The 12,485-nt window shown below is 43.1% G+C and overlaps 1 protein-coding gene across 2 annotated transcripts in view; it reads right to left on the bottom strand.

The window, feature by feature from the left end:
- Gopc (golgi associated PDZ and coiled-coil motif containing) overlaps positions 1-9,846 on the bottom strand; it is a 37,017-nt gene extending 27,171 nt beyond the window's left edge. For both annotated transcript variants that reach the window (XM_051175521.1, XM_051175522.1), the window contains exon 1: positions 9,375-9,846. In XM_051175521.1, coding sequence (XP_051031478.1) covers positions 9,375-9,662 — 288 coding nt within the window. In that variant the 5' untranslated portion in view covers positions 9,663-9,846. The remainder of the gene's footprint in view (positions 1-9,374) is intronic.
- Positions 9,847-12,485: the final 2,639 nt, after the last annotated feature.

The following is a 12,485-nucleotide window of genomic DNA, read 5'->3' as shown; positions in this document are numbered from 1 at the left end:
TTTAATCAAGCCCACTTCCAATTGCCTCCACTTGTCTGTCCCTTTCTTGCATTTTACTATTTATTTTTTAAGTTCTCTGAGTCTACTCAGCACTCCAGTATGTGCCTGGGTGTAGCACCACCCGTGGTAAGTGTGGACTGTGGCTGCTCAGGGCTCAATCCCAGAAGATAACCCACTTTCCCTCCCCCGGCAGGCATCATTTGCCAATAGCCCCTCAGTTTTACACTGTAACTTTTATTCTGAGCAAACAGTAAACTACTGGGAACTACCTGCCTAGGTCTTTTTTAGTATTGTTCACTTGGGCCAAAGAGCCCTTTCTGCAATGTCTGTACATCTGCCAGTGGTGGAGGAAAGGAAGAAGGAAGGAAGGGAGGGAGGGAGGGAGGGAGGGAGGGAGGGAGGGAGGGGAGGGTGAAGAAACAGGTACATTGAAAAAAAAAAATAGTTTAACAGCAGGGATCACTAGAGAACTAATAAAAGAAAATCTACAATACCAGCCCCTCCCCAGTTAAAATGTCTACCATCAATGAAAATAAACCAAAAACAAAACAAAAAAGAAACCCAAACAGTATAGCCATCACTGAAGACGGTATGGTGCTTCCCCAAACAAAAAAGGAAAACACCAAAGATACAACTACTTGCAAGCTCACAATTTAGATATATCCAAAGGAAATTAAATCAGTTCTTAGGAGGAAAAAAAGAGAGAGAGAGAGAAGCCTATGCTCACTGTAGCACTATTTGTTGTAGCCAAGATAAGAAATCAGTCTATGTGCCCATTAATGGATAAAAGAAAATACAGCACATAAAAATGCAGCATGCACGCACGCACGCAGTTTTTTTCTTATATTTGAGTTTAAATATAATGACATCTCTCCTTTGCTTTCCTGCACCCAAGCCCTCTAGTCTATTCCTCCTTGCGTGCTTTAAAATCCATGGCCTCTTTTCTCATTAACTGTTGCTATAGCACATGTATATGCATTTCCTCATATTTTTAAATGAAGCCTGTATATTTTACTTGTATGTATGTTTTCACGGTTGATCATTTGGTTAAAATCTTTTTTAAAAACAATTCCTTGCTAATGTTCTTTCCCTCGCCCAATATAATTCTTAACCACTGGGCTCACCCTTTGCAGCAGGTGTCTAGAATCCCAGTGCTGGGGCAGCAGAAACAGGATCTTGCTAACTGACAGCCAGCCTAGCTGAACCACTGAGCACTGTGTTCAGTGAGAGAAAATGCAGGGCAGAGCATCTGAGACACACGCACTGGCCTCCATGTGCACACGCACCGGCACACACCGGCACACACCGGCACAGACATGCACCACACACACAAACGTACTACAATTTACTACGACTTAATACTCATCTCCACACCATCACACATTCACAGAATTTCAATGACATACCTAACACTGGGCTGGGATCTGAAGACAGACAGACAGACAGACAGACAGACAGACAGACACACACACAAACCCAAAACAAAAAAACCAAGGGTGCATCTTGCCCCAGTAATTGTTATAGAGGTTTGGAATACAGTGTGAACCTAAAAGAATGGGCTATATGGAAATTAATACCAAGCATTGTTTTAAAAAATGTAAGTCTTAGATCTTTTAAGAGGCATTTTTTTACCACCTTAAAGAAAAAGTATAAGAAGCAAGGTAAGGGGCTGGAGAGATGGCTCAGCAGTTAAGAGCACTGGCTGCTCTTCCAGAGACCCTGAGTTCAATTCCCAGCAACCACATGGTGGCTCACAGCCATCTTCTGGAGTGCAGGAGTACATGCAGACAGAACACTGTATACACTATATACACTGTATATAAATCAATCTTAAAAAGAAGAGGTAAGGTAATGTCCAAGGTCCTTATAAAGTCAATTTTACATATCACTATTTACATATACTACGGGTAATTATTAAAAACTATGTGAGAGAAATTAAAAGACTCAGGAGAGGCGCTAACTATTCTGTGTTCAGCCTTACTAAAGCATGAGTTCCCTCCCAAGGCCCACGGGACACTCCAGGGTGCAGGCACTTTCGTGATAATAAAGTATCACTAGGCTGATGTCTGTGGTAGCAGTGCAAAAGCTCTGGTAAGTAGAGTGCAGACACGGGTGCACAGGCCGTGCAGGAGCACGAACTACACCAGTGGCTGCAGACACGGGTGCACAGGCCGTGCAGGAGCACGAACTACACCAGTGGCTGCTATTCTCTTCACGCTGGCATTCAGCGCTAACATAATGTCCTTTATGAATTAAAAAAAAAAATCACTAATTTCTTGTGAGTTTCAATCTCTGAATACACGTCTTTTTAACCTTCTATGGGATACGATGGAAGCAAAGCATGTCTACTGTATATCAACATATGTTATCTCGAAGAAAAGGACTTTTTCCTTTAAAGAACATCTTGACTTGGGAGAAGGGCCAAGTAGCTGAGGCTGTGGTGATGCACAATAACAACCCCAGCACCAAGGAGCTAGGCCAGCAAGATCACAACTTAAAGGACACCCTGGACTGCATAGCAAGACCTGTCTCACACAAAATATAAAAAAGGAACAAACCACAGTTGGTTAGATTAAAATGTGGCAGATCAGATACATTCCTGAGAATGAATATGACAGTATTTGTTACTAAAGATCAAACTGGAGTTTTTAAGTGAAAACTGGAATCCTGGAAAACTTGAAATCCATCATATATCATGAGCTTGATAACTTCCCCAAATCTAAGGATTTTCTTGATGTCATGGGAAACACTAAGAGATGTAATTCTTAAATATTCTGTAAGATGTATCAAAATCTGGTGGACCTAAAGAAAAAAAGATCAGCAAGACATTTAAAAAAAATGATCCATGCATAATACAAAATCATCCCTGAATAAATGAATAAAGAGCCACCCAACCTACTAGACAGACCAATGCTGACTAACGCAACAGTGGGGTTGTGGGTACAGGTCATCAGGTGGCAGACACAGATACAAAGACACAGGCAACAGAGGAACAGAGGAACAGAGGAAAAGGTACCCAGATCAGTAAGAGTGAAAATGTCAGAATAAGCTCATTACTTTGTACACTAAAAAATAAAACACTTTAAAAACATCCATTATATAGCTAATTTTACATTACAACCAACCTGTAAGAAACATTCTCACCAGGAGGCAGAGGCAGGCAGATCTCTGAGTTCAAGGTCAGCCTGGTTTACAGAGTGAGTTCCAGGACAGCCAGGGCAACACTGAGAAACCCTGTCTCAAAAAAACCAAAACCAAAACCAAACCAAACCAAACAAACAACCCACTCTCATGTTTACAGCCGTATACCCTTAACACACTGAATCTCGCCTGGTCTTGGAAGAAATTATCCCTTGTCACCGTTTTGCAAACATTTTTGTTTGGCTACACTCTCACTCCTGGCTGGCCTGGAATTCACTGTGTGCTAAGCCCAGCATGGCCTGCTTCTACCTCCTGAGTTGTTGTCAACTTTTACTTCCAGAGAATATCAACAATTACCTAGAGGGACTGTCGAAAAGACTTCCCCTACCAAGCTACAGATCTCTGTCTGGTCATATTTTCTTCCTACTAACAATGCTCTCACAATAAAACTGAATACAAAAACAGATGCAAGACTCCAACTATCATGTTAAAAGATTTGAAAACTATAGAAAACCATGTTATCCTGCTCATTAATTTTATTTGGTTTTGGAAAAGATATTTTAAATTTAAAATGATTTTAACATCAACACGGTGTGCCTGCTATCACAATACTTGGGAGGCCGAGCCAGGAGACTCCCAAGGGGCCAGCACAGACTACATAGAAGCCTATTCACTGTCTATCCCCATCCTAATTAATATATATTAATATTTACAACTTTCTTAGTTTCAACTTCTAAAACAGTAATGATACACACATATCCATATAGAAATAAAGCTCTCTGGGGTCTCCAAAATTTAAGTGCCAAGGGGTCCTGAACTAAAAAAGTTGAGAATATTGTCAGTGCCTTTGAAAGGTCTGTTTGGATCATCAAGAGTAAGAATAAAGAATGGCAAGATGTATTGTTGAAGAGACAGAAGTTCAGAGGTCAGAGCCTACAGAGCTTTTCAGTCCAATTAAGGAACTTGAATTTTATTCAGTTTGGGAGATACTGTTTCTCAACATCACTTTGGTGAACATCAACTGGGGTTGGAAGGACACTTATGTGACTCCAAGTGCCAACAAATACATTTTCCTGCCAGGAATGTGACATAACCCCTACTTTCTCTGCCTTACCCAGTATGTCTGTGCAATGATAACTCCTGTGTTTCTACTTCCTGCATCTTAAACCGCCTCCATTCCATCATTTCCATTTTCATTTTAATAACTTCCTTGTCTGTCTACAGACTCCCTTGCTGCAACACTAGAGGAACCTAAGTATCACTCTCATTACGGGTCCACACGTAAATGGTGAATACTGTTGTCAGGATAAGCAACCCCACCTGGGTCCTGAGTCCGGACTGGCAGTTCATCTTCACAAGCAAAGGACTTACCAGCATCTACACCAACCTCTTCCATTCTCAAGTCCTTAATCTTACTTTCAGCCACTCCTGAGCTCCCACCTTATAGAAAAAAAGTAGAAGAAAACCAGGGCCGCCCTCTCACCCCATCCATTCTGGTCACTTCCACTCCTTGCTATAGAAACAATGTAAAGCCAAGTACTGTAGCTCTGTGCATCTCATCTGCACCCAGCATCTTAACAATGCTATTCCTATTTCCCTTCATGTTCAGATTCTCCCTTAAACAGGCAGTTCTTGTTGGTTTATAAGCATGTTCTTCTTCTTCTTTTCATTTAAAACCACAATGAACTAATGTCTTTCTTGAAGCCTCTTTTTTCCTTTCTAAGCTATTATTTATATACAATTCTTCCAGATGCTTTTCTGTTTTCTCATCCACCCTCCAAACATATTTGTTTATACAGAATGATTTCTTCAGCTTTGTGGGTGTTGGCCTTTTCTGTAATATAACTTCTATACTATAACAGAAACCATAATTATAAACCTATCTTAAGGAACTGCTGTGAAAACTAGATGAGTATATAAAAAAGCAAAACCTTAGGACAGAGCCTACTAAGGTTAGCAATTTATCATTATTGCTAATATCACATATCCATCTGTTCAGGGAGCCAGCTACACAAGAGTGAGTGACACACAACAGAGTCACACTGAATCCCCTTATCTTTCCCTCATTCCAATCCATCTCTAGATTGTGTTGAATCTTACCTTTCAAGTTTCTCTTGTTCTGAATACTTTCCTCTATCTACAGTACCATAGTTTATGCTATCATCATGTCAAAAGCTCCGGAATGGTTTCTTGAATTCACTCTCATTTTCCCAAACTTTCTGCATATTATAACCAGGACAGCCTGTTCTAACCTTGTGCCTGAGATACTCATCTAGTTTAAAATACTTCCTCCTGTTGTAATAACGCCTGAGTCTATGGCACAGCCTATGTATGAAACAAGGCAAGTTTGGTTCCTACCTACCAATACAAACTCATCTGCAATCTCACCCCCTGTATGCCTTCAACTCCTTCCCATATTTTCAAATGTACTTACCACTTTCTAGTTTCTCTACTTTATACCCTGCGGGGCAATATTTTTGTGTATCTTAGCTTAATGTCTACTATTCCTTTATGCCTTAGGTTAACAGTAATTTCTTCAGGGAGATGGAGATGGGAGGTCATCCTTGGACATAACTGTGAGGTTCAGGTAGCCATGACTTCAAGAGATCCTGTTTCAGAAATAAAAATAAAGGAGCTAGGGAGATGGTTCAGTTGATAAAATACCTGCTATGTGGATTAGAGTTCAGATCCCGGCACCAAGGTAAAAAGCCAGGCATGGAAGGATACCTGTAACCCAGGACAGGGAAATGGAGACAGGGCATCCCAGGACCTTGCTGGCCAGACCAGTTTAACCAAATTGGCAAGCTCCAGGTTCAGTGACAGACCCTTCTCAAAACAGGAGGAAGATACCTGATGCTGAGCTCTGTCCTTTACCCATGCACAATAAACAAACAAAAGAGCACAAACTAAAAGCTGCATGAAGATAAGTATATCATCAGCTTAATGTCAACCCAACTTCTGACCAAAGCTTAACACTTCTGTACTAATGATTTGAACAGTAAATCACTTCAAAGAGACACTAACCAGACCAGCTACTGTGACAGAAAGAAATGGTGTAGAAGGTATATTTTTTTTGATTTTGGAAAGAAGGTGGCCCTGAATTCGATGTGCAGCTGAGAGTGCCCTTGATCCTCCCCCCTCCATCTTTAGATTATAGACAATGGCCACCATGCACAGCCTAGGTGTATTGTTATTATTGTTATTGCCATTGCTACTGATATTAATCTCTTGGATGATTCTAGCTGGGCCTCAATCAAGTGGCCCCACCACAGCAGGAATTCTCAGGCAGACAGGCAGTTTGAAACAGCACCACCTCAAAAAAGTCTAATTTCTTTCAATCACCAACTCTCTATATACATATTTTGCAAACTATAACTTATAGGAAAACTATGTGGATGGCATTTATATTTAATTTAAAAGGGAACCTATGATTTTTTTTTTCAGTAAAATTGTTTTCCTAACCAGTGGAATAATGTGAAGTGTATTAGTACCTAAAAACACAAGGGGTGGGTAAAAGTGGAAATTTGGAAGGATACAAAAGACCAATTTATGTGGGTTGTTTGTTTTATTTGTTTTGGGGATTTTTTTTTTTTTTTTTTTTTTTTTTTTTTTGGAGAGGTTTCACGTAGCCGAGGCTAGCCTTAAACTTCTGATCCTACTGCCTCCACCACCTAAGTACTGGGGTTACAGATATATATTACCCACATTGGAGTTATTCATGTCTTGAGAATATAAAAACAATTTACTATAAGATGGTTTAATATTACTCTCTAAAACTAGTAAACATCTGTTACAGGAACAGTAAGCAGCTTCAAATGTTACTTCAATATCCATAAAGAACAGTTAAAAGAACTAGTTCAATTAATTAAAACAGTAAGAAAGCATCAAAATCTCTTGTAAGATTTCAATACTGAGAATCTCAGTAGATTATCAACCGTTTATAGAGGATCCCCTGAAATTCTGTCTATGGTATACTATAGTTCTACTTGGAAAGGTGTTCTTTTCACAACAGTACACAACTATTCTATGCAAACTGCAGAAGTCATTTATGTGTAAAACTTAACACAGATGAATCATGTATAATTGCTAATACATATAAACAACAAAAGTCAAATCATCTCCCTCACCTTTTTTTCTAGGATCTCTGAATCAAGAGTTGCATACACCTAAAAAAAACACTCACACTGTAATATAATGGCCTGCCTCTGCCTCTCCCTCTCTTCTCCAAGACAGGGTTTCTCTATACAGCACAGGCTATCCTGGGACTTGCTCTGTAGATCAGGCTGGCCTTGAATTCACGGACCTGCCTGCCTCTGCCTCCTAGGTACTGGGATTAAAGGCATTCAATACCACACCCAGCCTGAGCATTTATTTTAAGAAATAATGATACTTCCTAAAACAGGACATAAGACTTAGAATATGTATGTACAACTGAAAAAAAGGGGAGAACATACGTAAGTTACTACACACATGATCTATTAGAGAAATATTCCTTTAAATTATTTAACAATTTTAAAAAAGTTGAGCCCCTCTATTCTTTTTTTTTTCTTCAAAATTAGATTTTATAGCTAACATCAGAAAATACTATTGTTTAGCTTCCTTAGGTCACCAAAAAAAAAAAAAAAAAAAAAAAAAAAAAAAAGTCAGGAATTGTTTTATTCTTTGAAAACCAGTTATCTCCAGTATATGGTTAAAGATGTAAATGGTACATAAGTGCTCATGTGATTAAAACCTATTCATCTTTGATCCTTAAAGCAAAAATACTACTTTAAAAATCATAAAATGCAACTTTACTAGTACCTGAAAACTCAGCTTCTAGAAATTACCATTCATTGAAAAAAAACGAAAAACAAGAGACATTTTCACTTATCTACACTTAATAGTTTTTCGTTTGTTTGTATTTTTCTTTTTCTTTCTTTCTTTTCTTTTCTTTTCTTTTCTTTTTTTTTAACTCAGGGTTTCTCTGTGGAACAGCCCTGGCTATCCTAGAACTCGATTTGTAGACCAGGCTGGACTCAACTCACAGAGATCCACCTGATCTTGCCTCCCAAATGCTGGAATTAAAGGCATGCACCACCATTGCCCAACTTATACTTAAACACTTTCATCCCAACCTTTTAAAAAAGAAACCATGAAATCCTAGATATGTAAGTAGATGCTATTAAATATTAGTGGCACCATGTTTTTCATGGTTAGCTAATGTGGAAGATGGATGACCACTATGCAAGAGCAGGAAACCAATCTGACATACACATTAATCTGGACACAATGAGCTTTATCACTGTTACAGTTAGCAGTAATGAGGAGCTCTTCAGAAAGCTAAGACACAAAGAACTTCACACATCACAGACTATCTCATTTTTTTAAAATCCTCCTTAAAATGAAAGAACCATTATCTACTTAAATTGTGTATTTCTAAAGTGCTTTCCACATAATGTTAATACACCATGATTTCTCAATCTTGTAATACTGTCCTCTTTTAATTTCCCACACAAAACAGGGGGTAAGGAGTTTTTGTTTTGGACTCTACCCAACCCTTTGATTGGAGATCAAAAGGCTGTCTTTACATACTCTATAATGTCCACCATTCTGGAACTACCGTGAAGTACAAACACTTACACCTCCCACGTCAGAAGTTACTTGAATATTGACAGGGAGCTCTGAAGACATATTTGCCTGCAATTTTAGGACGAAGTGTGAATGTAAACCGAGAAGGACTGTAGTAACATATATCCCATTACATTTTCCTTAAAGTTCATGCGTGTCTCTTTGCACAGCCACGGACGTTGATCTGGGCTATCCGATGAAAATAACCAGAGCTGCATCTGTCCGAAAACATATCAGTCTAGCTTATCACTGTCAAAGCAGACCTGCCAAGCTCACACGTCCAAAGGAGGGCTGAGGTAGTATTCCCCGACAGAGGATCGTGGTTTTGTCTGCAATGTTAACACTCACAGGGCAGGTAGTGAGATTAGCTCCCGGTCCCCTCCCTAGTGAGAATCAGGGAGGTGGGTGACAGAACCGGGAGACCCGTCCTCTTCCCCCCCCCCCGCCCCCGCTCCTCGCTCCTTTGCTGCACACGTATAAACAAACGCACTCCCGATCGCATCGGCCGCCGAGAGGTGCCCCAGGGGACAGTCTTACAGGGTCGTTTTCCTGAAGCGTACAACGGGCCCTAACGCCCTGGGACGGCCCGGGGTTGAATGCCATTACTGCCAGCCCCCGAGGCTCACCTCTAGCTTGTGGTTGATCTGGGACACAGTCTGGGCTTTGTGGCAAAGCTGCGCAAAGCAGGAGCTGAGGCTGGTCATCTTCTGCCGCCCCTCGTAAGTGATGTCCGCCTGGTCCGGGTCGATCTCCCCCAGAAGCAGATCCACATCCACGAAGGCCTTGTCGAACTCCTTCTCCAGCACCTCCAGCCACCGGAACATGGACACCCCGCCAGGGGAGACCCCCACAGGGCAGGAGGCGCCCCCTGGGCCGCCGCCTGCTCCCGCCGGGCATGGGCCGCCCGCCGACATGGCGCCGTCCAGGGCCCCGCCGACTGCTGCTCACCGTGGCCGCCCGCCCCGCGCGAGGGGAACTGCTGGCACCGCGGCGCCCCTCGCGAGCGCTCACCAGCTCCGCCGGTCCCCTCCCTCCGCTCGCGCCGCCAACGCCGGCAGCGCAGCTCCAGGGCAGAGGCGCGGCGACAGCGCGGCGGAGGCAGCGGCGGCGGCACGCGGAAGGCCCGCCCCCGCCGCGCATGCGTAGCGGCGCCCCGAGCGAGCGCAGCCCGGAGGGAGGAAGTGGGCGGGGCCTCGCGAGGCCTTGGCCAATGGGAAGCCTCCGCCTCCGCCTCCACGAGCCTGGCGGCGGCCATATTGACGACTGGCAAGAGCCCCGAGAAGCCGAGGGGGCGGGTACGGCGAGCGTTGGCGAGTGGGGCAGGCCGGAGGGAAAGGAAGCGTTCCGAGCCGCGGAGGGAACCGGCGTCCGCCAGTTTGGCTTCACAGTGGGCGGGGCCCGGGCCGCGGTCGCCTGGGAAAGCTGCTGCTGGGGCGGCGAAGGGCTCGGGTGGGAGCGCCCGGGGCCTTGTGGGCATGCGCAGAAGCCACGTTTCCCCTTCGGCCTTCCTGGTCTTTCTCAGGGCGGGGTGGGTGGGGACACTGGCAGTTCCCGGTAAACCCGACAGTGAGTGCAATCCGGGCAGTTCTGCCCGGAGCTGCCCGTGCAAGCTGCTGGCCGGGTTCTGCTGAATGACAAGCCTGGGTTCGGGGCCTCCGCGTTCCCACATGCCAGCCGCCACACCTCAGTGCGGTCACCCAGTTTGGCAACCTAGCTTTCCAAAGTTTACTTCGCTTGGTATTCAGGTAAAGTGAAAGCGTTAATGCTTGGCACATGGCACTCACGGACCACGCGTTTCTAAGGCAGCTTTATTTGAGATGCCGCGATTATCTTAAAAAGCAGTAAACGCAGTATAGTGTCCTCCATCCTGAGTCACATTCGTGTGTTCGTAACGTTGAATCACGTCCCGGTTGAGGCACTGAGGACATACAATCTAATGGAACGACCCTCACCTCAAGCTGAGTTTGTAAGGTATTGAGGCTCGCACAACTTCTAATTCCAATGTTATGTGCTTTTGGGAGCGCTTAGCAGGGGCTTTCTTTACCTCCCGCCTCCCTGGTCTTCCTCTTCCCCGCCCCCACTTCCGTCTAGTCCAAGAGTAGACAGTCTAGTTCGAGTAGGCTGCTAGGAACTGTGTCTCCTGCATCTCCTATGGGAGTATTTGGAGACCGAGTCCAGAATCTTTTGTAAGTTCTTCTTGGGGACAAACCCTTCTAATCAACCATCTGTCAAAAAGTGCCTCTAAGCAAAGTAGTACCAATGAGAATTAAGAAACAACAGATTTAGTTTGCACTGTGGGTACTGATGCAAGACTGGTTAGTATCAATCAAGTTTGGCTTCAGCAAACTTAGCTAAACAAACTAAGCAAGCCCTAAGCGATCCTTCCCCTGGACTAAAAGCGGAGACCATCTCATAAGGCCTTAAGACACGGTAGTATAAAACTTCCCACCCATTTCCAATGTTGCTTGTATTTTATTTCATGTATATGGGTGTTTTGCCTGCGTGTATGGTGCTTCACATGCACGCATGGTGCCCACAAAATCCTGTGGGTGCTGGGAGCCAAATCCTTCTTCTGCAAGAGCAGCCAAGGCTGTTACTGAGCTCTCTCCCCTGCGGGTTTGTTATATTTTCATGTGCGGTATTTGCAAGAACATTGAGGAAGCTCCAGGCCATTTTCCCTAGTGATACTGCCCCCCCCCCAGGAACTTGAAATAAATGAAAAATTACTGTGCGAGAGTGGGAAAATAATTAAAACTATAACAGCAACAGCTTTCAATTACTAAGAATGTGCTATGTGTCAGTTATTTCTTTGATTCTCAAAAAAAATCCTGTGGTAGGTGTAATTTTTTTAATAAATGAATTGTAGACAGATTAAGCATTTTAGTAATGCCACAAAGCACTCATTTTAATATAGGTATTTTTCTTACTAATCTTTCATATTAGCAATAGGATACAGAATAAGAACTCCATTTCATGTTGCTAGTGTGAAAATTTGGCAGATCTGTCCCCAAAACTTTTTTAGCCAATGTTTCACAAGTGTGTATACACACAACTATAACAACAAAATATGTATTTCCCATTATAATGCTTAGCTTATATAAAGCACACAAATATAAATTGTATTTCTCTTAAAATATTACATTTAGTATTATGTGAGAGGCTCTGAACTGCGGTTTGTGCTTATGGGCCAGTGTTTCTATTGATACCGAATATCCTAATTTTCAGCAGAAAAACCAGCTTCCTTTCTGTCAGCCTTCACAACTCAGGTTAATTTCATGTCATATCGTCCCCTCTCACTGTCATTCGATGTAGCAACTGCCATGTGCTCACCATCGTAGTAGTCAGTGGTGATTTTAAATGCGCTTGAGATTTCCTAATAGAATGTTTCTGTCCACTTCGATTTGGGGTTTTGCAATTCTGCAAGTCACAGAAGAAGAGGGATGCGGAGAAAGGCTCAGTGGTCACGTGCTGCCACCTGTTGGCAGTGTACTCTATCTGCAATTGCGGCCTTGTGTTTGCTGGGATTGCACATGGCCATGACGTGAAAGAGCTATAATACTTCTACTTTCAGTTGCATTGAAAGATACTTGGAGGCTGGGTGGTGGGGGCACACACCTTTAAATCCTAGCACTTGGGAGGCCGAGGCAGGTGGATTTCAGTGAGTTTGAGGTCAGCCTGGTATACAAAGTGAGTCCCAGGACAGCCAGGACAGTAACACAGAGAAACCCTGTCTTGAA

Source organism: Phodopus roborovskii, unplaced genomic scaffold (genome assembly GCF_943737965.1).
Source record: "Phodopus roborovskii unplaced genomic scaffold, PHOROB, whole genome shotgun sequence".
NCBI lineage: Eukaryota > Metazoa > Chordata > Mammalia > Rodentia > Cricetidae > Phodopus > Phodopus roborovskii.
Note: the sequence above shows the minus strand (reverse complement) of the source record. Positions and strands in the feature narration are given on the sequence as shown.